Source organism: Lepisosteus platostomus, chromosome 18 (assembly GCF_059453375.1).
Source record: "Lepisosteus platostomus isolate fLepPlt1 chromosome 18, fLepPlt1.hap1, whole genome shotgun sequence".
Taxonomy (NCBI): domain Eukaryota; kingdom Metazoa; phylum Chordata; class Actinopteri; order Semionotiformes; family Lepisosteidae; genus Lepisosteus; species Lepisosteus platostomus.
The window spans coordinates 8,150,829-8,172,734 of record NC_142628.1 but is presented as its reverse complement, the minus strand read 5'-3'; the positions used below and the strand labels follow the sequence as shown (position 1 = coordinate 8,172,734).

Below are 21,906 nucleotides of genomic sequence, written 5' to 3'. Positions count from 1 at the left end.
CTGAATTGGTTGTCTTCATATTTGTTTTTTTTTTATATAAACAACAACTAATCCTTCTTTCCACTAATGACAACAACTTTCTCCTGCTGTATGTTAAACTCAATTTTTGCTAGTTAGAGGAATGAAACGTTTTTTTTAAAAAAAAAACTTAATCTAAACTTGCGTCGGGTTGAAGGGCTCATGTGACCTCATCGCCAGCTGACCCATCCTCCCCCACTTCAGTTTGTAGCAAACTATCAGTACTGGTGACCAGAAGATAGAAACCTCAATGTAAAAAAAACTGGAACTGGCTCACTGTAAGGGCTTGTAGAGATCAAATCCGGAAGCCTGCTTTTTTAAAACTAAGCTTATATGGTGATATCAAATACAATGTCATATTGCAATTCCTTTTTATTATCACAAGTTTGCCTCATTACAAGCAATAAATGTGCACAAGTAGCCGTATATTTACAGTGTATTGTATGTATTTAACAGAAAGATTAACATTTTCCTTGACTTAGTCACAGGTGAATACAGCTATCTGTGATCTTATTTCGAAGTCTGCTTACCTTATTTTCATCTCAAACATGTTGCACACTGGTACAGACCTGGTGATCTAACAAATAACAGCAGAACTAGAAAACCATATTTATATTTGCATAATTTGGGAGCCATCTTGCTCCAATGAGCACGCTTCTTCTGTGTGTGGAGTGGAACGTTTGAAAGGCAGGGAGGGAGAGAGAAGAAATGAGGCCGATGTTTTGCAGGAAGGACTGAGAACATTTGATGTGCTAAACTGCAGAATGAAGTTAATTAAAATCCTATATCACTGCTATGTTGTGTTGTGGTCTGTGCATAAATTGCATGCTAATTTGTTTGTGGTGAATGGAGCAATTCATTGCAGGCTTGTAGCAAAGAGAGAGCTGTCCATGTCAGCTGGTTTTGAAGTATAAGTGAAGGAACAAAACAGGCGAAAGCAATATTCTGACAAGATCACCAGAATCAACTGCTTCTTCACAGATTCTGTAAACTGCCCTGAAAATTATTAATGCAATATGTTAAGTCACAAGTATATTAAAAAAATATCCTCTATCAAAACATCCTTTATCAAAAAGTGGTGTGAAATGCAGTGGTCTTCTCACTTCTTATGACAGCAGTCAGCTTTAATAAAATCACTGTGAAAGGTAAGAACCATATTTTATCAATTGTTATTGATTATGTCAAAATTGCACAGAGATATAATATAATGCCTTGTCTTTCTCACACCTGAAGAAGGCTCCGCGGCCGAAACGTGTTTTCTTTCTTCTCTTTTTCAGCATGGAATAAACCTATTACTTGTTCCTTTGCAGCCTACACATGCTGACGCAGCTACCCACCTGATATAATATAATGCTGTTTTATTTGAATTCAGTTAATTAGGATATCTACAGTAGTATATTTCATGTTGTAGAGGTGCAAAATGATTATTGTATAGTAGCAGACATAATGTATGTATCAGCACACTTAATCTAAAATATGTTTATTCAGTTATTTACAAAAACTGAATAAACATTTACAAAAAGCATTATTTTTTGTAAACATTTACAAAAAGCATCATTAATTGTTGGACTGTATATATGTCAGTAACACTTCTTATAAGTTTAAAGAGCAGTTATGTTTCTTAGCAAATGATAGGTAAGATGTTCTAGTTGGGAATTTACTCATTTAAGATACGGGGTGCTAATACACATATCTGCAATTGTGAATTCTTTTCCTAAAGATGAAACACAATGTCTTTTAAACACTGGCCTTTGGGAGCTGGGCAGTGTTTTGTGTACCACTGCCTGATAATGAGTTTCAGCTACAGCACCTCAGACGTAGCCCTGGGCAGGGCTGGGTTTCTCCAGTCGACTACTGTATAGCTTTTCACTAGATAGAATAAGGTTGCTTTTCCTTCTGAAGGAAAAAACCTGGAGGGATTCTGATACAAAAATCAGATTCTACCACAGACATACGTTTCTTTTAAGCCAAGGATTCCAGAAATCGTATACTCTGGATGTTTTGTCACACTTGTGGTTTTATAAGCTTTAGCTGCCAGAGCTGTTATAACCTGTTGGATATCTTTCTTTGAGTGTTTTATACCTAGGGCCATGGTTTAATTTTTCACCTCATCACTGTTTGTACCGTTACTGTGTGACGTAAATACCTCTTATTCATTGAAAAACGTAATCCCTTGTAAGTAGTTTCTAATTGTGACGGACTGCTTTTTAACAGTCATTTCCCAGCACTCAGAGAATCGAATGAAAGACCTTTGACCTTTAGTCTAGAGCAGAGCTCTCCTTGATGCATTCTTGCAGTGATAGTATAGATGTGGTTTCTGGATGTCTGGGAGGTAATAAAGAGAAGTTCCACTGTATGTAAAATACCGTAGGATCATGTAAGACCGATAGCTCTTTCAGGAAATGCAATCACAGAGTAACCAAAGCAGTAGGTTGATATGGTAATAGGTAGGGTAAGATAAATGATAACCTTCGCTGGTCTTATAAATACATTAGATTAGGCTTAGATTGCTTCAATTATTTTTTTCCCTATCTCACATGTCTTAGTTTGTACCTGTTTTATAAAGTGAGAATTTCATGTCTATTCATTGCTGTCCTTATTGAAGGTTATGGATTCACAGCAGAGCCAAAAGAGAGAGAACAGCTCTCCACCAGTGAAGTCTCCACTGGGCCTTCGGAGATGGCAGGCTTTCGACTGTATGTCCTTTAACCCTCTTCATGGCCCAAACTCCAGCACTGTGGATAGAAATGGGCATAGAAGTCCCTCTGTATCAGAGTGCTCCACTGCAGCATCTACTGAAGATTTAATTGTCAGTCTGCACGAGCAAGAACACCAATCAGACAACAACAGACGTAAGAGAGACTTTAATGTTGTTAAAATGCAATTTTAGCATTATATACCACTTATTCAAAGTTATGGACAACAGCCAGTAATCCGTAATAAAATGATAATTCAAGGTTTAAACATGAAAAGGTGCTAAAAGCAGTTTCAAAGCCAGTTCAGGTCATGAACTCTCTGGAACATATTCTTTCATTTTTTATTTCACGAAACCTGAAACCTGGCATTAGCTGTGCTGTTGTTTTTATTTCTGCTGTTAAACAAACTGCAACAGAAAATGGATAGAACATTACCTTCGATGTCTCCTTTGTAAACAACCAAGTTGTTGTGTGCGTTTTTATTTCATTTTCCTCTTAGTTTTCAGTTCTGCCAGCTGTGTCTCTGAAGATTTTGGCGAAGAGGAAAAAATCACCCACACCTTTTCGGAAGAACATTTGTTAAACATCACTTTCGAGGCATGTGATACCACAGGCAGAGGTGGAGAGAACTCATTCTTTTGCTTTTTAAAGGATCAATAGAACTTCCATCTTCTTAGGTAGAGGTCTATCCTATGATTATTTGTATTTGACTGCTATTTTCTGTAGGGGAAGTGATGGCTTCCACTGTTATGCAGTACCTGCAGAGCATGACGTCTCAGAGCCCAGAGCAAGGGAGGCTGTCAAGTCTTTATGACATGCTGGACCCTGACAGGAAGGGGGTCTTTGTGAACAGGGATGTGTTCCAGGCCACAATGAAAAGATGGATCTCCCAGTGCAGCCAAGACTGGTAAGAACCACCATCTGCCTGTAATCTATTATGGTTTTTGTGAATATCCTCCCCTGAATATTACATTTGTGGGTATTTAGAAAATTCTTGACTTTGATTGCACCAAGAAGCTAATATATATACCATTAATTTAGCTTACTGGATGATGATTATCAGAGTCTTGGAGAAGACCATTGCAAAGCACCTATAAACGGTAAGTTTTTTTGCATAACTCACTAAAAGGTATAGTATATGACATATATATTTGTGAGCTTTAAACGAAGTGATTGTTTTTAAAACTGCATTCTGCCAACAGGGAGTGAATCGTCTGTTTCGGAAACTGAAAGAAGAGATTGTATTTATTAGTAAGTATATAAAATTGTTACATTTGTGGTTTTTAAGTTATCTTGAAAATGATTGCCAACGCCTTGAATGGTGCAATATAAGCAAGACACTGGCAAAAGCCACTGTACTAGATTTCCCACGGATTTAAGTTATTTTTTTCCATGCTCTCGTGGTTACTGTTTCTTTCCTGTCACGTTTCTTTCCTAATGTATTCCAGTGAATCCAGGGACATGATCAGCACTGTTGCGGACCTACGGCACGCTAACCACAGCCTGAGCGAGCAGAACAGCAGCCTTCTCAAGGCTGTGGAAGCATGCGACGAGAAAAACCTCCAGCTCACAGCGGAAGTCAGCAAACTCAAGAGAAAATTAATGAGGTATCTTTGAAAAGACGAATTGGAAATGAACCGATTGGCTCTGCCCTAATGAATTCAAGTGGCTTAAATAACGTCTGAACGCTACTTGTGAGGTTCCTTAAATACTCGCGGCTTAAACAAAACTGCCGAAACAATGATAGATTCATGGACTGACTGAACTCATGAAGAATTTCGTATATTTGCTATACCCCCACCGCACACTTTGCTGAGTTCTTAAAAGGTGTCGCTGCTGTTAAAAACGTAAAAACGTGCCTTTAATTATCCACATTTCTTGAAGGTTGAAGAAAATGAGCAACATGACATAAACTGAAAAAAGAGCTTCATACATACATGTGTTGTTTTGTTTTTTTGTGTATGTATGTATGAATGAATGTTGAAACCCTATAATCAGCACACAGCGATCCGCTGTAAGTGTCGAGTCCCTATCGGAAGAGTTGGATGATGCCAGGAGACTAATAAAGGACAGCCAGGAGAGAGCCTGCAGGATACAGACCTACAACAATAAACTGGTATGATTGCAATTTTCACCTGCAGTCATCTTCAGCGACACTGTTAATGATTGTAATAGCACAGCCAGGTGATGGCACCATATCATGCAGATCTTTCACGAAGATCAAAGGCAAATACAAATACTGCTCAGCGTTAAAATAGGACGTACTGTGCAGGTGACAGAGAACGTCAAGATTTAATTTAAATTACTAGTTAGATGTTGCGTTCCTTCCTTTGTGTCCCTACTTGATTAATATATTAATATTCCAATCAGTTGTCTGAAATATCAATGCCAGCAAACATTGTTTGATATACGATAGTTTGATTTGTTTAAAACATCTAAATAAAATAGTTGTGTGTAAAATAACATACTTAGACGTCGATAGAATTGCAATACAAAAACAAATCTAAACAAAATCAACTAACTTAGAAGTCCACAGAATTATATCCAGTGCTCCTTTTGAATCTGCTATATACACTGTGTATATTTCATTGTTCTCAGGGGTGGTAGGGACATATAGTTGTGGAGTATTAAACTGTTCTGTTTTTATTTTTGTTCAGTAACCAAATAAAATGATCAGACCAACATAATTTCCATTAATTGTGTTTCCTGTTTCTTTTCAATATAGAAGAAAGAAAATGAATGTTTAAGGGCACAAATTCAATTACTGGAAGAGGCGGTAGGTTGTTATGTTTGAACAGATGTCATTTCACATCTGAAGGTATTGGTTTTGCTTATTGTGATTTACATCATTGTTTATCATTGGTTTGATATCATGGTATGTCTGGCATTTGAATCTACTCTGGCTGAAACATTTACTCTTATCTTAGATCATACCTATTTCAAATTAAATATCTATTTAACATTGTTCACAAAATAGAATCAATAAGACTGCAGTCAACTCTCATCCATAAATGCTTGTTGGATTATGTAGTGGCATTGGATTCATGTTGAACATGTTTTATAGAATGAAAAACTTGCCCAAGAGAAATCCTTTAACAAAACCCGCCTTGCCAAACTAATGAAAATGCAGTCTGAAATGAGGGTGAGTGCCTTTGGAACTAAAGCAAATACAGCTGTAAATTTTGTATTTTGACAGTAATTAAAACAATGAAAAATTTAGGTTATGTTTTCAATGCTTTACAGAAGGAACTAGATGAAACACAAATTTTGTTGGCGTCAAAAGACAGGGAAATCACACAGGTGAGTTAACATATTCAAAATGGAAATGTGGCAAAACATGTTTTTCTGTTTGACTTTGAAACTGAACTGAAAATTATGGAAACTATTTTATTTCAGAAAACAATGCTCATTGAAGAGTTAAAATTCTCTCAAATGGAGAACCACAGAATCATTGAGGTATTCTTTTCATTCCATGTTGGTTTGTGTAACAGTAAACTTGTGTTTCAAATTATGTGGGTCTGTTATTGAGCATTTGTTGTAGAAGATGAATTAAAACTGTAACATAATGTGAACTGTTGCAAAAATTAAATTTTTGTGTATATCTTTTAGTTAAGATGAAAATAAATCCTCACTATTTTTAAGACAAGAATTTTAAGATCTGGTCTGCAACATGGCAAATGTTTAATGCAAGGTAAAATTGAGAAATTATCTTATGCATGAAGATTACAGTACTGCCTGAGTAATTAATTACATATCTGTAATATTTCCCAATATACAGATTATGTTCTTGTAGGTATACTTATATTGTTTGAAAATGGGACTGTTTGTGTAGTATAACAAGTAATGCACTGTAATACTCGTTGTAGGGAATGTATTCAGAAGTACAGAGACTTCAAGAAAATGCTCGGCATGGGCTGTTGAGGTAGGCAATGTGTCCATATGTAAATCATCTTCTACAAAACAAATGAGGAAACTTATGCCAGCCTGTTGGCTGGGCAAGGGAACCATACAGACATGCCAGGTCACCTGGAACATATTTGATTTTGAAGTAAGACGTGCTACACATGTTGTTATTTCACTGCACCACAGACAGACCAGTTTCATTGTGCTGTACCAGACGGATCAGACAGCTGCTCTTTTTTCCAGCTCGTAGCAGCCGTGCTCAGGTGAGGTGCTGGTATAAAGGGTGAAGTACAGAAAAGAGGTGTTTTGGTGGCACTCTAGAGGACTTTAATCTAACAGTTTGGTTTTTGCAGATGCAATGTAACCCTTCCCTGCCCCTTGGGAAAGTATGACACTCCTCCCCATCAACACTCACTACAGTCAGAAATCCAGGAACTGCAAGAGGTAATACGGGATGACTAAAACTAAAGAGTATCACAGTGACAACTGCTGTGCCTGTGTCCATTCTGGTATGTCATTTGCAGTGAAAGATGTGTCCAAGACAGATGCAGGCAGTGGCTGTTTGGATCTTTAAAAACTACATGATTACATTACACTATAACTTCTTGTTATACTTCATTGTCTTTAATGGGCAAAAAAATTAATGGGTGGCAAAGTGACACAGTGGTGTGCACTGCTGCCTTGCATCGTGGGACATTTCCTGGAGGGCTATGGGCATGTGTTCACATGGGTTTCCTCCCACAGCCCAGAGACTAACTGGTGGGTTAATTGGCTTCCGGGAACACTGGTCCTGGTGTGAATGTGTGTGTCTGTGTGACCTGTGATGGACTAGTGTCCCATTCAAGGTTTATCCAGAGTTGCACCCGTGGCTTGCTTGGATAGGCTCCGGCTACATCCCACAGCGTTGATTGGATAATGCAGTTAGAAAAGGGATGGATGGAAAATTTTAGTTTTATGAAATAGCAGTTGAATTTACATTATCTCCCATAGTGGACCCCACACTGATAGACAGCTGATCTGAAATATTATCGAGTTCTTAAATTTGTATCAATCCAGGCATTAGAGCTAACTATAAGAGTAATAAACATTGCTTTTTACATACAACCCAGTAAAGAATTGAAGCTTTTATGGTCATGGTAACTTTTATAATGCTATTAGCTGTGACAATATCAGTGACAAAGTAATTCATTCTACGACATCTGTAGTGCTGTGACATTTTTGTTGTAGCTTGGCAGTACTGAAGAGGCAAACAGTCCTCTTTGTGGGCTATTGTCCTCCACCAACCAGAAGGATGAGTTTCAGAAGCTTCTGCATCAGATTAAATCACAGGAACACATTCAAATGCTTCACACCGAACCTGAACAGAGGGTAAGGTGCCCGTGTGCTACACAGAGCAAACAATATTCAAAGATACTGGCATTCATGTTACAGGAGTCCTAAACCAGCCAGGATAATTTCTTTAGGAAAATATTATTAATTTTATATATTGAAATCATGTTAACAAAAGAGGCAAACAGCTGAGTGACGCCTAAAACCAGTCATTACATATAAACTTAAATGTATAGATTGGTTATATAAATAATATCTGTATACACAATTATAAATAACTTACCGAAGCATGTACTCCTAAATTACATTTCCCTGATGACTTCCTTTCCAGCAGTTTTTGTCCGAAAGTCAAATTCTGTAAGTAATTATGACGCTTGTGAGAGTTGTATTTAGAATATGGGTTACTACATGGTTAACCCCCTTCTGTCTCAAAACGCAGCTCTTGTATGGGAATCTGTGAATGATCACAGCAGATTACGTAAAAAGCTCTTCTAGTCAGTTTTGTGACTAACACTGGATTATCTGCCTTTCTAAATTTTTCACTAGATTTGGGGTGCAGTGTTTTTATAGGCATAGAAACAGATATATTACTGAAACCTCAGGTGTTATATTTATTTTCATTTCCAGTTTAAAAAAACTTGTTTATTCCATTTCCATAAAATACTTAGGGAGATCATTTATTGATCTTTGTGGTAAAAGTCAAAGCTTATCAATAGCTTAACATTTGAGTTATGGATTGCTAAACATAAGAATGTATAAAAACATACAGACAAGAGGAGTTCTTTCTTTAGCTACTTTAATTGCTAGTAGCTAACAAACCTCTGGTTCTCAGTCAGCCCATTCCCAAAGCCAGAGATTCAGCTTAATCAACTGTTATTCTCTCCAAGATACTTGGAGATTTATCGTTAATTTGTCTTTTGCTTTTATAATACTGACAAAAAACATTTACTCATTTAGTCTCCATTGCGAAATTCCTTTTCTTCTTTCATCTTTACTCCTCCTGCATCTTTTTAATTTTTATCATTTTATATGTCGCTTTCTTCCTCCCTGCATTTCTATTAACTGATTTATTAAACCATTTTGGGTCCTTGCTTTCTGGCCTTTAACTAACTTATAACTTATAATTAACTTATTCTAATAACTCTTGGGATTTCTCTGGTCTGCGCTTCAAGTATCTTTAAACTGCCACCACCCATTTTCATTAGATGTAATGTTCGCCTGTTTAATGTTGGTGGACATCTTTCTTTTCATCTCTTTCAGGATACAATTAAAGGTGCCAGGAATAAAGTTGTGGAAAGATTAGAAAGAGCCTACTTTCAATGTCAGCAGCAACATTCAAGCACCAAGCAGCATCTGGCAAATGTGTATGTGAGTTTTATTTGAAGTGTTGCATTGTTTCAGATATGTACTCCAGTATTGACCAGTAATGTCTACACAATAATAATAATTAAAGCAAAAACTGATCTGGAGTAGATCAAATTCTGATTTTTTTTTTATTCGTTTAAATCAGTTTTTATATTTGATCTTACTAATAACTTTGGATGCTTGCTTGACAGAAAAATCGAAAAAAAAAGTTCTCAAGCAGTCTTGGGCTAAAACTTTCATGAACTATAGTTCTAATAAGAATCACATTTTCTTGACAGAATACGAGAGCTTGAGTTGCTGAAAGTCCTGAAGTCTGAAGCTGAGGATAAGGTGTTGGAGCAGGAGCAGGGGCTGGCAGAGGCTGAGAAAGACAATAAAGAGGCAAAGAAGATGGCTGCTATGAACTGGTGGAGAGCTTTAAAAGCAGAAGAGGAGAAAATCAGAGCCAAAGACGAAACTGCTCAGGTGACTCGGGTGTGTGTAGAAACAAAAGAAAAGCTCCTACAAGCCCAGGGCGTAATCAAGGAGATGGAAAGCAAGTTGTGTCATTTGGAAGCGTCATTAATGGAGGCTCAGCAAAAAGTTCCTGAGGCTGAAACAAGAGGTCAAACAAGCGAAGAGGCAGTGCCCACCAACCATACAACCTGGGAACAAGGAGCAGTTTTACCGGAAAAAAAGGTCATGGAAGATGGACAAAAAACAGCACAAAATAAGCTGCTTTTAGCTGATGCAGATACCTGTGAGCCAGAAGTCAGTAACTTAAAAGAATCGGCTTTGCAAAGCTTTCTGGGGTCCTTGAAGAAAATGGAGGAAACGACGAGCCAAGTGGCAGAGCTCATCAGACTTGGCGAGCAGAGGTTTGTGGTTGCTAAGGAAAAACTGGATGCAGTGACAGAAAGAATCGAAGCTGCTTTGGAAAGAGCTGAAAATGCGGAAATACAGTTCAACCTGCTGGAGCCTAGGGTCTCGGCAAAAAATGAGGTATCTGTCTATTTTCCTAAAACTTCTCTCACAGCACCTATCCCGAAATGCAGAGTATAACTTCCAGGAGCATCATGTAAAGCTTTCTTTCGTGTGTATGAAAATCAAAGCCAGTTCCTCTGAGATATTGTCTGTTGTTGCATCCTCTCACAGTACAGAATTATGTTGACATATCTGTCTAGAGCTTGAGAGGAAAGGGTAATTAAAAGCTCTAGATAACTACAAAGGTGTATGCTTGTAATTACCAGACATATATCTTCAGTTACTGAGCATCAGTAGGTTTATTTAATTATACAAAACAATAATGGTCTACAAAAAGAGATGTAATATAAAGGAAGGTTCTGTTTTCTTGTATGTTTGACCTTGCACATCTTTCCATCATGAGCAAAGATGACATTATGATACTGGAGGAATGACATTTGTAATGTGTTCTTTTGTTTATAGGCCTGTATTTGAAAAGAGTTCTTTTAATTTCAAAATAAAACAAAGACTAGTTCTTGTTGCAGGGGAAGACGAATAGATGGACACACTCACTGAAGTTCTGTTTAATGTCAATGCCATAGTTTATCCTTACATTTTATTTTATTTTTTTTGTTTAATATTTTTCCCCAAGTTCAGTAATTATTTTCAGTTTGCCTGATACTATCTGTTTATCTGAACAATACGAAATGCCACTTAATGCGAACTTAACATTTTGCACTCTTTCCCGAATGCTGCCTCTGACGTTTGTTCCAAGTGCTTAACTCACACTTCTGGGAAAGAGGAGTGAGACTGTAAACTAACATTTGACCACTGGTTTTATTCTCAAGCCTACAGATTCCAGATCACCCACTGGGTCTTCGGGTGGATCACCCTCTGTGGCCTTTTCTGAGACACACAATACAGAGAAATTCACTTGTCCGGCTCCGAAAGCGACCACCATCTGCCAGACCTCTCCTTGTGATGTTATAAATGGTAAAGTTAAATAACTTGAAACTGCTGTTAAATGCCTGAGTTTTCCTTGGCTGCTCTTTTCCTGTTGTGTCCACAGAGACCCCTGTCATTCATTGGTCATGGCATTCTGCCAGTATCATTCTCTCAGGCCCTAATTCAGTGTAGCTTGAGTGAAAAAAAATCTAAGAAAGAATAAATTCAAGGCAAACATAAAAAGCCAATGTTTATATTTACAGATACATGAGGAGTTACCAAATTTGTTTGCTATAAAAGCTATATGTTTAATTATTAAAACTAAAGTACCCTTATAAAATCATTATGGTCTAAAGCCACCCCCGATTCCAAAGGTTAATTCTGCTTTAATGCTTCAATAAAAGCTATCCAAAGAGAGGATTAATGAGCATGTCATTCCATTCCATCTCTACATTTTCTCGGAGTGTGAATCCAAGGAAATTACATTACTGAAGTCGTGATGCATTGAGGTTTGTTTGCTTTAGTGAATCCAGCTAGTCTTCTGCTTAAGCCATCTATTGGAGATGAAGACAAATCTCCCAAAGGTCCTGTGGAAAGCTGGGTCAGCAGTTGGACTTTCTTATCACATAACACATGTTCCTCTGAGATCTTTAAGGCCTTTCATGACCCAGAGTGCTTTGAATGAGTTAATTGAAAGCATGCCAAAGAAAATTAAAAAGGCATCCTATTTAATTGTGTTTCTGTTTAATCTGAATTCTCAGTACATATTTTACAGCACTGTCTCAATACACTTTTAATACCTTCAACACCTAAAATCAAATGATCTGTTAATTATTGTCTTTTTGAATGTGGAGTCACACTCTACTCTTATTTACCCCCAAACTCTGAACTTCTATGTTCAGATATAATGTGCAAATCACTGGTGTTGTTTGCAGTTTGTAAAGGCAATAAATTAAGAAATCTTGCCTACATGGAAAGTAGCTTCTAAATTATTTCAAACCTTGACTCATTGATCATTTTAAAAGGATAAATTTAAGTGTTAAACTTGGTTTGTCGGGCATTAATTCTGTTTGCTGTGTAAAGAGTTTGATTTTGCCTTTTGAAAACACAAAGCACAACAGAACATTAACTACTAAAATAATAATTCGATTTCTGAGCCACATTCCAAGCTTTCACAGAACATTCAAAATAAGTAGCTTCTGTTTCTTGCTTTCTGGAGGAAATTATCTGAATGTCCCTTGTTCAGAGTTCACACACTGTACAGTGCCACTTGTCCGCATTGCAAGCTTTGTTTTTACGTCACCCAAGAGTGTTTTGTTTTCACTATCATGTTTCCCTCCATCTGGAACAAAAAAAGCAAATATTAAGCCTAGCATATGCATAATTGATCAGGCTTCCATTTAGGAGAAAATGCATCCTAGCAACACAGCAAAAAGAAAATTACTTTAAACTAAAACTCAGATTTTTAAATGTGTTTGTTGAGCCAGAATTATCCATTGTTTTTTAACAAAAGATAGGTGTACCTCAATGTTTCTTTACATTCATGTCTATACATACTTTTTATTTAAAAAATAAACAGAACCGATTTAACAGAAGTGGAAAAAAGAAAAAGGCATCATCTGCTAATAAGATGTCTGCCCATAGCATATAACCTTGTATTTGGTCTTTCAGTTTTAATAATGTTTTGTTTTAAGTGTGTTTTCCTTTATGAACCGTTTTTGTCTCATGTAAACTTAAAAAAATCAGTTACTTGACATTGATATCTGAGTTTTGTAGGGGTGGGAATTTAAAAAATGCTTTTAGTAGCAATTCCTAAGATTTCTTGAATACGAATATACCATTAAGACTGCTTCTGTGAATCTTTGCTTCAAATAAAGTAATAATTATTATTGGGTTTCATTGTATGGTAATTTTGTTTCTGGACATGTTGGATGTGTCATTGAGTAATAACTTTCTATCAGTACAAAAGAAGGGTGACACAAGGAGGTCATTGTAGGCCTAGTATTTTTAACCAGAGAATGAGCCCTACATGCAAATGGTTGCCAGGTTATTGTTGCCCTTAGATATGGAAAAGAGGTGAAAGAGATGCGCTTTCCTTGCTTAAATATGTGTGGAGGATGAGGCCACCAATGAGGTTGCATAATTTTCTGGGTGCGTCATCAGAAAAATGGGTTTTAAAACAGTTTTTAATTTGCATGGACAGTGGCTCAAATGCAAATGAATTTTTTTTACTTTGCATCTGATTTTATTTTAACAGGTGAAATCATTTCCCTGAGCACCACAAGACAAAGCAAGGTAAGAGAACAACATTTCCTAAATAAAATGTAAAACTAACTGGACAGTTTGAGGTGTTTTCTTTTAAAAAGAAAAAGGTCCAAATAATTTTTAGCCAGTGAGAATGTTGAGAGTTTATAACAAACATGTCTTTACTTTAGTTCTGAATTTATAGGCTTTGTAGACTTCAGAATGTGTGGTGGTTGGATATACATCATGAGATATTGTCTTAGACTTTTGTCTTTAAAATAACATTTTTACAACAGCATATCTGATTTAAAAAACATAATTCACAAACAATGCCAGTGGGAATTGTTATCATACCAACTTATCATGCCACAGTTTTTATGTAAAAAGACCTTTTCCCTTTTGCTACTGTATCTGCTGGATAGGTTAAACTCTATACACTAAGAGATGTTGTGAGTGTTCATCAACTGGTATCTTATATCTCTCTACTTTCTCTCTTAATAATGCCAAAAGACTGTATCTGGAAATCATTTCTGTGTTAAAATGCAATTGGGGATTATTTTCTAAGAAGTGAGCAAAACGCCGGCAATATATTTGTAAAATTTAAACCCTTTGACTCTAGATAAATTTAGAAAGAATTGTTTGAATTTTTTAATTGTGTGAATCGAGTTTCTTTGCAGTTTTTATTTACTGCTCACACAGAACTGTAAACCTTAAGAGCAGTCTTCAAAATCTTGAAGCTAAAATCTTGAAGTCAATGAAAGAAGCAGTTTCATTGGTACCAGTAGTGTCAAGCATTTCAAATATTTTGTCCCAGACTGTTGGTCTAACTTATCTTTGCTAATCATAGAAAAGTCAAGAAAGGGGTAACTGTTTTACAATATTTTTTAAACAGTAAAGAATACACACAAGACATAGAGACACAACTTATAGCACTGAAGAGTGAAATAATAATTAACTTTGAGAGATCTGAAGCTTTGTTCTATCTGATCTTAAAGTAAATAAATTGTTACAGCAATTTAACCAAGTCAAAATGAAGGCATTTAATGAATTTACAGCATCAGGTAGACAAGGTAAGTAAGTTTCCTAACCTGGAATTGTTATGCAGATGGAAAAATGATACCCTTGTGTTTGTATCGTAAGCAATATGTGACAACTCAAGGTAAAAAATAATTTCAGTCATCGTGTTTAACTTCAGTATTGTCAAAGACACTGAAAACACCAACATTGTGTAGCTGTTGTTGGGATTTAATAAGCATGTTTTAAGAAACAAGTAAAGGTTTAGTCCATGCAGAAAAGAGAAGAAAAGACACACAATGTTTTGTGCACACCCGAAGAAGGCTCTACAGCCGAAACATGTTTCTTTTAACAGCATAATTTAAGTCTACAGGTACAAGATCAGGTTTGAAGGGCTCATGTTAAGAGCAAAAAAACAGCAGAGCAAAGAAACTAGATGTGAGTGGGCAAAAACAGTTGGACTGTATACAGATTTTGATGAGGAAAATTAGAATAGCACATTTTAAATATTTCATCTTTTCAGTGCTCATTTTAGAGAAGAATTGTTTTATTGAAAACCACAGGCCACTTATTACAACAGAAAAATGACAACATATAGGTTTTTATTTTCAATTTTGGTTGTAAGTGATAATAATTTGATTGGTAATATTAAGAATGTGAATTAAATCCTTTTCCCTTTTATTTTTCTTAATTTAATTTCATGTACTGTATGAAAATACCTATTGTTACTATTATCCCCAGCAGCAAAGCTAGAGATCAATAAGACGGTTTCTTCCCTTGATGTAAAACCACACAGCCAGTTTCTAATTAGCATACTGCTGACTAAATTATGAAAGAATGCAAAAAACCTGTACAGTTAGTTTTTCTAAAATTTACCATTCTGATCAGTGCAATGCCCTGTGTTTAGCAATCATTTAAAAGGTTTTACAAAGTTTTTTAAGACAGCTGACAGAAATCCATCTTTAAAATAAAATTTACATTCAGACTATAATAACCTATCTTTGATGCACTGAAAAGTTGAACATTACAAGTGAAATGGAAAAACACTATATCAGGATAACAGAAGCCTGGGAGATTAAGATTAAGTTATTTAACAATTTATTTTTAGTTTCATAAAGCAAACACCCCCCTACACTCACAAACACTCCTCTTAAAAATAATGAATTCACGTATATCAGCAGAGAAAGGAATTTGCTGGAAATGTTTGATGCTGATTATGTTAACCCAGTGTATTGACACATTTGAATCAACAATCAATGAATGCATTTTCCATGTTAGATTGTAGATCTACTACTGTTACTTTAGAAGTTAGAACCAAAGAATAACCTTAGCTTGTTTTTGTTTAAGAAATATCAGTAAACTCATTTAGAATGTGTAGCTTAGAGGCCTTGTAGAATTTGCACTCTCTGCTCAAGGTGCTTTTAAGAATTTTTGGGATGTGCAGGAGATAGTAATAGCAACAGTTTAATTAGATGCAAAGTCTGGGGCTTCTTCTTTTGAAGATAAGGGCACTGTATTTGCTGTATTTTGTGATTCATGGTGAAAGGGGAAGCTCAGATGTACATCAGCTCCTCTCTCCACTCTCTCAGGAGTCTCGGATGAGAACTGCTTAACTGCATTCAAACTGAAAAAAGGAGAGAGTGGTTTTCATGGAGCAGAGTTTTTCAGCGGTCACAATCATTCTTCTGCTTAAGCTTCTCAAGCAGCCACTGCACAGCCAAAAGAGTCAGATGAAACATTGCCCTTAAATGGTAAAAGCTCCCAGGAGTGAAAGAGAGGCTGGCTTAAAAAAGAGGAAAAAAAGACTAGGAATTGTTCAGCTTTAGGTAAAATCTCCAAATCCAAGGAAGCTGGAAATTGGTGTTTGTTTGAGTACTCTGAAAGGCACAGCTGAGACCTTCTGCTGAAGTTAAGGTACAGTAATACATGATGTGCTTTGTACAGCCTTATTTTCTCAGGAAAGAGGGATACATGGTGGAGATGTGTGTGCCTGAAAATGTGAAGTTGGTGTCTGTTGGTTTTCTATACTTGTACTTGAAGGCAATGCTTGTGTTTAAGGCTTTGATAGGAAAACAGTGACTGAGCTTTCTTCTGTTTTTCCATACGTCACAATCTGGTTTGGAGACGCACAGCAGTGAGAACTGGTAGATTTAAGTTAATAGACTGCGTCCAAAAGACAACAGTAACATTTGGATTTAGCAGACAGTTCTCAGGATAAATGTGTATTTCTGTATTTGAATGGACATTTATCTTCAGGAAATGAGTTGTTTTTAAAGATTATTATAAATGCTAAAAGTTCCTTAATGTACAATACAGTTCATTTATTATAACACTGGGTCAGTTCATACATAAGGGCTTGTATAAAGCTCTTCCTCCATCTCTCTCACGCTCTCCGTCCTGTTTTCTTTTATGCCGTCAATATTACTTCCACATTCCTGATTTAACTGTGTGTGCTATAGACAACCACATTTTAAACAGATTCTGTTAAGTAAAGAGGTTATAGCATTTAGTTTCTCATGAAATAATAATTAAATGTGTTGCCTTACGGTGACATTTGACCCCTCAGCTCTAAGAGCGGGTAAATGCTCTGTATCCTTTCCAAGTTTATGTTGCTGACATGTCCTTAAAATAGACACAGTCAGTACTGAGCCCCTCAGGCTCCTGTTCACTGAGCAGCACAAGTACAACAAAACAGGAAATTATATAAAATAATGTGATTTTGTGAATTCCAGATGTATCAGATATCTCTGCTTTTGCAGTTTTCTAACATTAAGAGCTACCCTTAAGGGCACGCTGTCATACGATGGAAAGAAGATAACAACATCATTGTTTAAAACTGCAAAAAAACCCACAGTATAGCATATTGTGGTGCCCTAAACTGTTCGATGTACAGGAAACTATACTGACATCTTTCTTTTTGTGCCCCATGATTTATTTTGTGAAAAAAGAAAGAAACCATGTATATTTTCTTTTTTCCTGCTGTTTTTAAGTGCATTGGGTGCTTCGGAAGAGGTGGATGAAATCTATTATTTTCTTGGCATAGTGGCCAAGTTGATAAACAACATACAAATATATACACATCTTTGCAAGATGCACTGAGAGAGGGGCATTCCTATAGAAGTGTGCTTGTGTAGAGAGAGAAAGAAGTTTGAGTGTTGTAGGCATTTCCTTTAGGTCAGAACCTCAGTCCAAAAAAAGACATAGTGGTATATTGTCTCATCAGATACTCACTTGGGTGTCAGTGAGCTTACAACTGAACTCAATTTTAAAATGTGTTATTGAAATCTGCAGACTTAGTTTGCTGTGGCAGTTTTCTGTTTGCTTTACAGTATGTGGCAAAAAAGCAGCTGTGATAGAGGATGTTTGTAGTTCCTGCAGCACAGTTGCAGAGGTTGTGGGTTCGTTCTTGACGGGTGTCGCCAAAGAAGCAGAAGTTGCTGACTTGTACGTGTCAGAGCCCAGCAGACTGTTAAAGATTTGTGGATTTTCACTTAAAGATCCCCTGGCTGTGTGCAAGAGGAACTACAGTACAGAGCTGAATTAGTTGCAGTCTCTGATGTCATACAACAAGCAAATTCGGCACTTGCAGGATTCTCTGCTCTGTTGGCTTTTTTCCAGGTGGGGGTACTCCTTGTGTTCCATTGTGTGGGGATCCCACTTGCGTATTATATTGTTGCCTTTCCACAAATCCTTGCCTCTGGATTGAAGTTATGGGGAGCCTCTTTCATTAAACTCTGTATTAAGGGGAGAATTTCTTCCCAAATAACATCCCTACCCCCAGCAGAAATGGTTCTGTGAGCATTTTGTGGAATCTCCTCAACAGGTTTTAATGGATTAGTATTAGAAGCCACTTTCTGCTGCCTGGTTCTCTCAGGAAGTTTCCTAATATTTGGGTATGCCCTTGGTAACCATGCCAGTTATCTGGCCAAAATATTTTCTGGAGCAGCCCGTGGTCTGTTTTACAATAGCTCTCTCACTATAACAAATGTAACAGAGATGTTTACAGTTTAGGCCTAGAGGTTTTTGTTTTTAACCTCCTGCAATTATTGGGTTTTCCTCGCTTGTCAAATGTAATACCAGTCTATGTATGCAGCCTTTTCCTGGCAGGCTCCTGGAAGAGGCACTTTCAAATGCAGTAAACGTTTGCAGTACACAAACGCTTCACCTTCCTTAAATACTTCTGACTGGGCTTCAGTGCTTCATTGGAAACATTTAAAGGAGGTGAAACGAGTAACGCTGTTATGTTTCATGAGTGTTAACTTTATAAGGTGTACATTTTAACATGAGCTAAATTGCAAAAAATGCATGCTGTGTATATAGGATAAAGTGAGGTTGGCTGGCCTACTGCAGCTATAACATGAAAAGTGTGCATTATGGGTACAAATTCAAAAGAGAGCATGGGGAGTGCATTGCTAGCACAATGACCATAACCACAATAGGAAGGTGGAGCATAGCAGAAAGACATGGACACAGACATATATCACATTAAGCTGATATAATGACCTCTGGTGTTTACTGTCTTTGTTTAGAGGTCCCACCTACTTGCTTATTAAAAGATCCCACAACTCTGCTTGCAGGTGTAAGCCTGTTTACCCTGCTGTCCTAGCTCAGTTCCACTCTGGGCTTGACCAATCTGTGTTCCCAGAAGTCTCCGTAAATGCTGTATGTTCTTATGTCTCCATCTGACCTGCTGTGCAGCAGAGATGCTGGCATACAGTATAATGACTGCCATGTGTCACCCCAGTGCTATATTTCAGTGGTGGGTGAAGTGTGTCCAGAGCTGTATGTGAAACACTTGGTTTTCTTTGGTAATGAAAGTGCTATATAAATGCAGTCGTTCTGACTATTGCAGCCAAATATTTCTGCTAATGGAGGCTGTGACCAAATCTAAGTCTACTCTACATCTACATCATACTGGCACCACCACTGAGAACAGTGACCCTTTCTGAGCTTCTAAACACTGACTACAAATGGAATGGTTACCAGGGCAGGCCAGTCTTACTTTTCCAAAAATGCGCCCTGTGATATAGCAACACACACAGATGTTGTCCTCATGATCAATAGCCTTGACCTACCAATTGAGTGGAGATTTCCCAAATCTCCAAGCTCGCTGCTTGGTGTCCTGGAAAACATCCTTGACACGTGCCCAAGCCCTCGTAGAGCACGACAGCACAGCAGCTGGGGGGAGACGTGTGATGAACCCGCCATCTGGAATAAATATCTAATCTTCGACCTTGTTTTGACCTGCTGTGAAAAACCCAGAAGCTCCTAAATTGGATCCAAACAGAAGGTTGTTGCTATGGGCACTGGATGCATAAATGGCACATTAAGAGTTCTGCGGAATGTGACTGTGTGCTCCTAGATCGAACTATGGACCCATGAAAACATAGCTTTCTATACAACTCTGATGGTGACATTGCCTCAATACATTCCCTCTGCTCTAGACCAATTCTTAAATTGGACTTATACTTCTTACTTCAAGTCAGCCATACAAAAGAGACGCTGTATATAAAACTGGTCCTGAGCCTTCAAAGCTCTTGGTCAAAAATCTGTTGAAACAAAGAATTAATCCTTTATTATGGTAATAATACCCTTTTAAAACTCCCAAAGAAAATAATTCATGCTTGTCACAGCTCATTGATTTAACATTGCCTGTTAAGGCTTTCATACAACTTGTCTTTGGTCTACAGAGGAATGCTCTTGCCTTGCATCACAAGGACTGCCATGGAAATTGAAATTATTCATTTTGTATGCTTTTTAATATCCAAAACATAATTGGAATACAATATATCTGAAAAAGTTTCTCTCCTTTGTGGAAATCAAACCATGCCAAAGTTGAATTCCGTTGGGTAGACAATGTAAATACCTTTGATTGACAGCTCTGTTTGTTTCAGAAAAGAATTAGGCTTGTTTGTAGTTCTAAATATATACATATGCCCATTCCTTAGGTCTTTATCGATCTTTGAATGGTGGTTAACTGATAACACTCTTTAATTCAACATGATTGTTTTTCAGTAGATGGGTGTTCTTATTTATTGTTTTCTTCTTAGGTTATGTTCCATGTTAATTGTTACATTCAAACAACCCTAGGATGGAGTTATTGCCAAGATACATATCAAAAATACATTTAACTATTGTGTAACTTATTGTATCTTGATACAGGACACTGAGCAGGACAAACTATAGAAAATACATACCATGTCACAGGGCAAAAGTCATTGCAGAATAATCACTGTATAACGGGAATACAAATATCTGTCATGGGATATATATATATAAAGTATCAGAATCAGAAGATGGACGTATGTTTAGTCAATGTAAACACCACCATATCCTTGAAGAGTTTTTCTTACAATATCTGTTTTTATCCATCTTCCTACATTACCCACTATCTCTGCACTCTGCTTTAGCTCTGTCTCGGGGCTCAGATTATGTGAACGAGTATTATATCATTTTCTCTTTATCAGGATAAAGAGAGCTCCTGCACTGTCTGTGTCAATGATCGACCATCACGAATCCAACATCCTTTCTTCAGCGTTTGTTCAGGGCAGCATTATATCACCAAGGATAGTTCAAGACATGACACTTCTCTACTAGGTACACAATTTGTGCAAATCATTGTTCTGTTTACCTGTTTTGTCCAAAAGTGATTCCTACAGATCTGGCAGAGGGTAACAGTAAACTGTTTGAAATAGGTTTATTTAGCCTGTATTATATCTTTTTAGAGGTTACATACAGTAAAATGTTTTCATAATTTTCATAACCCTTTATAACTATTGTTCCAAATATAATAAAAAATACTAAAGGTGTGATGGAGGTTACATAAAGCTTAATTCAAAGAAAGCTTTACCTTATATTCTTAACACCACACTCCCTAAAATGAAAATTGACTTGAAAAAACTATCTTTAAACTGTTGTATTTTGTTGTCTGAGATTTTATTCATCTTCTTCTATTTCTGGAACTACTTGTTGATAAATTGCTACTGATTCAGTAATTTAATTTAATTAAAATGTATACTTGTAGCTTTTTCAGGATTGCTATGTCCTCATAGTAACCACATTTCACTGGCTCAGACATGTCTCCATTTTAAAATCTGCGACAGTCACTTCCTGTCATGCAGAAATCTGTAACTGCTGTGTTTAATAAATCTAGTTCATCATTCCAACAGATGCATTGGCTTTGGAGCTCCTGAAGACAGAGCTACAGACAAACAGCTGTTGTGTAAGACAATTGTCACCTAATCACAGCCAGGGGAGATGTCAGAACCACTTATCTGACAACTGTGAATGTAAAGAGACAGATGAAGATGTAGAAAGGTAAGTTCTTCTGTTTATAAAATAGGATTCAGTTAAGACCTCAGTGTTGTTTTCTATTTAGCTGGAAATGCAGTTGAGTTAAAAAGTGTTTTTTCATTGTTAGTTCAAAAAGTTAGTTTTATTGTCTGGATGA

At 36.8% G+C, this 21,906-nt stretch overlaps 2 protein-coding genes across 10 annotated transcripts in view; both read left to right on the top strand.

Moving 5' to 3' along the window:
- The first annotated feature begins 860 nt into the window (after positions 1-860).
- Positions 861-5,568, top strand: LOC148645584 (protein KASH5-like). Of its 3 annotated transcripts, XM_088611106.1 has the most exons (9): positions 861-1,163; positions 2,624-2,870; positions 3,214-3,333; positions 3,441-3,621; positions 3,756-3,814; positions 3,917-3,965; positions 4,163-4,321; positions 4,713-4,830; positions 5,440-5,568. In XM_088611106.1, the coding sequence occupies exons 2-9, from the start codon at positions 2,627-2,629 to the stop codon at positions 5,506-5,508; spliced, it is 999 nt and encodes a 332-aa protein (XP_088467232.1). In that variant the 5' UTR covers positions 861-1,163; positions 2,624-2,626; the 3' UTR covers positions 5,509-5,568. The 3 variants fall into 3 exon arrangements, with proteins under 3 accessions (XP_088467232.1, XP_088467234.1, XP_088467233.1); XM_088611108.1 differs by having other exon boundaries at positions 4,713-5,534; XM_088611107.1 differs by lacking the exon at positions 861-1,163 and having other exon boundaries at positions 2,516-2,870.
- A 170-nt stretch (positions 5,569-5,738) lies between these two features.
- The window catches only part of LOC148645583 (inositol 1,4,5-triphosphate receptor associated 1-like), a 40,094-nt gene continuing 23,926 nt past the window's right edge, over positions 5,739-21,906 (top strand). For 3 of the 7 annotated variants that reach the window (XM_088611100.1, XM_088611105.1, XM_088611104.1), the window contains exons 1-11: positions 5,841-6,014; positions 6,111-6,170; positions 6,581-6,636; positions 6,971-7,061; positions 7,845-7,985; positions 9,207-9,310; positions 9,590-10,292; positions 11,102-11,246; positions 13,456-13,493; positions 20,924-21,053; positions 21,626-21,773. In XM_088611100.1, coding sequence (XP_088467226.1) covers positions 5,922-6,014; positions 6,111-6,170; positions 6,581-6,636; positions 6,971-7,061; positions 7,845-7,985; positions 9,207-9,310; positions 9,590-10,292; positions 11,102-11,246; positions 13,456-13,493; positions 20,924-21,053; positions 21,626-21,773 — 1,709 coding nt within the window. In that variant the 5' untranslated portion in view covers positions 5,841-5,921. Of the gene's footprint in view, positions 6,015-6,110; positions 6,171-6,580; positions 6,637-6,970; positions 7,062-7,844; positions 7,986-9,206; positions 9,311-9,589; positions 10,293-11,101; positions 11,247-13,455; positions 13,494-20,923; positions 21,054-21,625; positions 21,774-21,906 lie in introns of all 7 variants that reach the window. The other 4 variants (XM_088611101.1, XM_088611099.1, XM_088611098.1 and 1 more) reach the window with 4 other exon arrangements.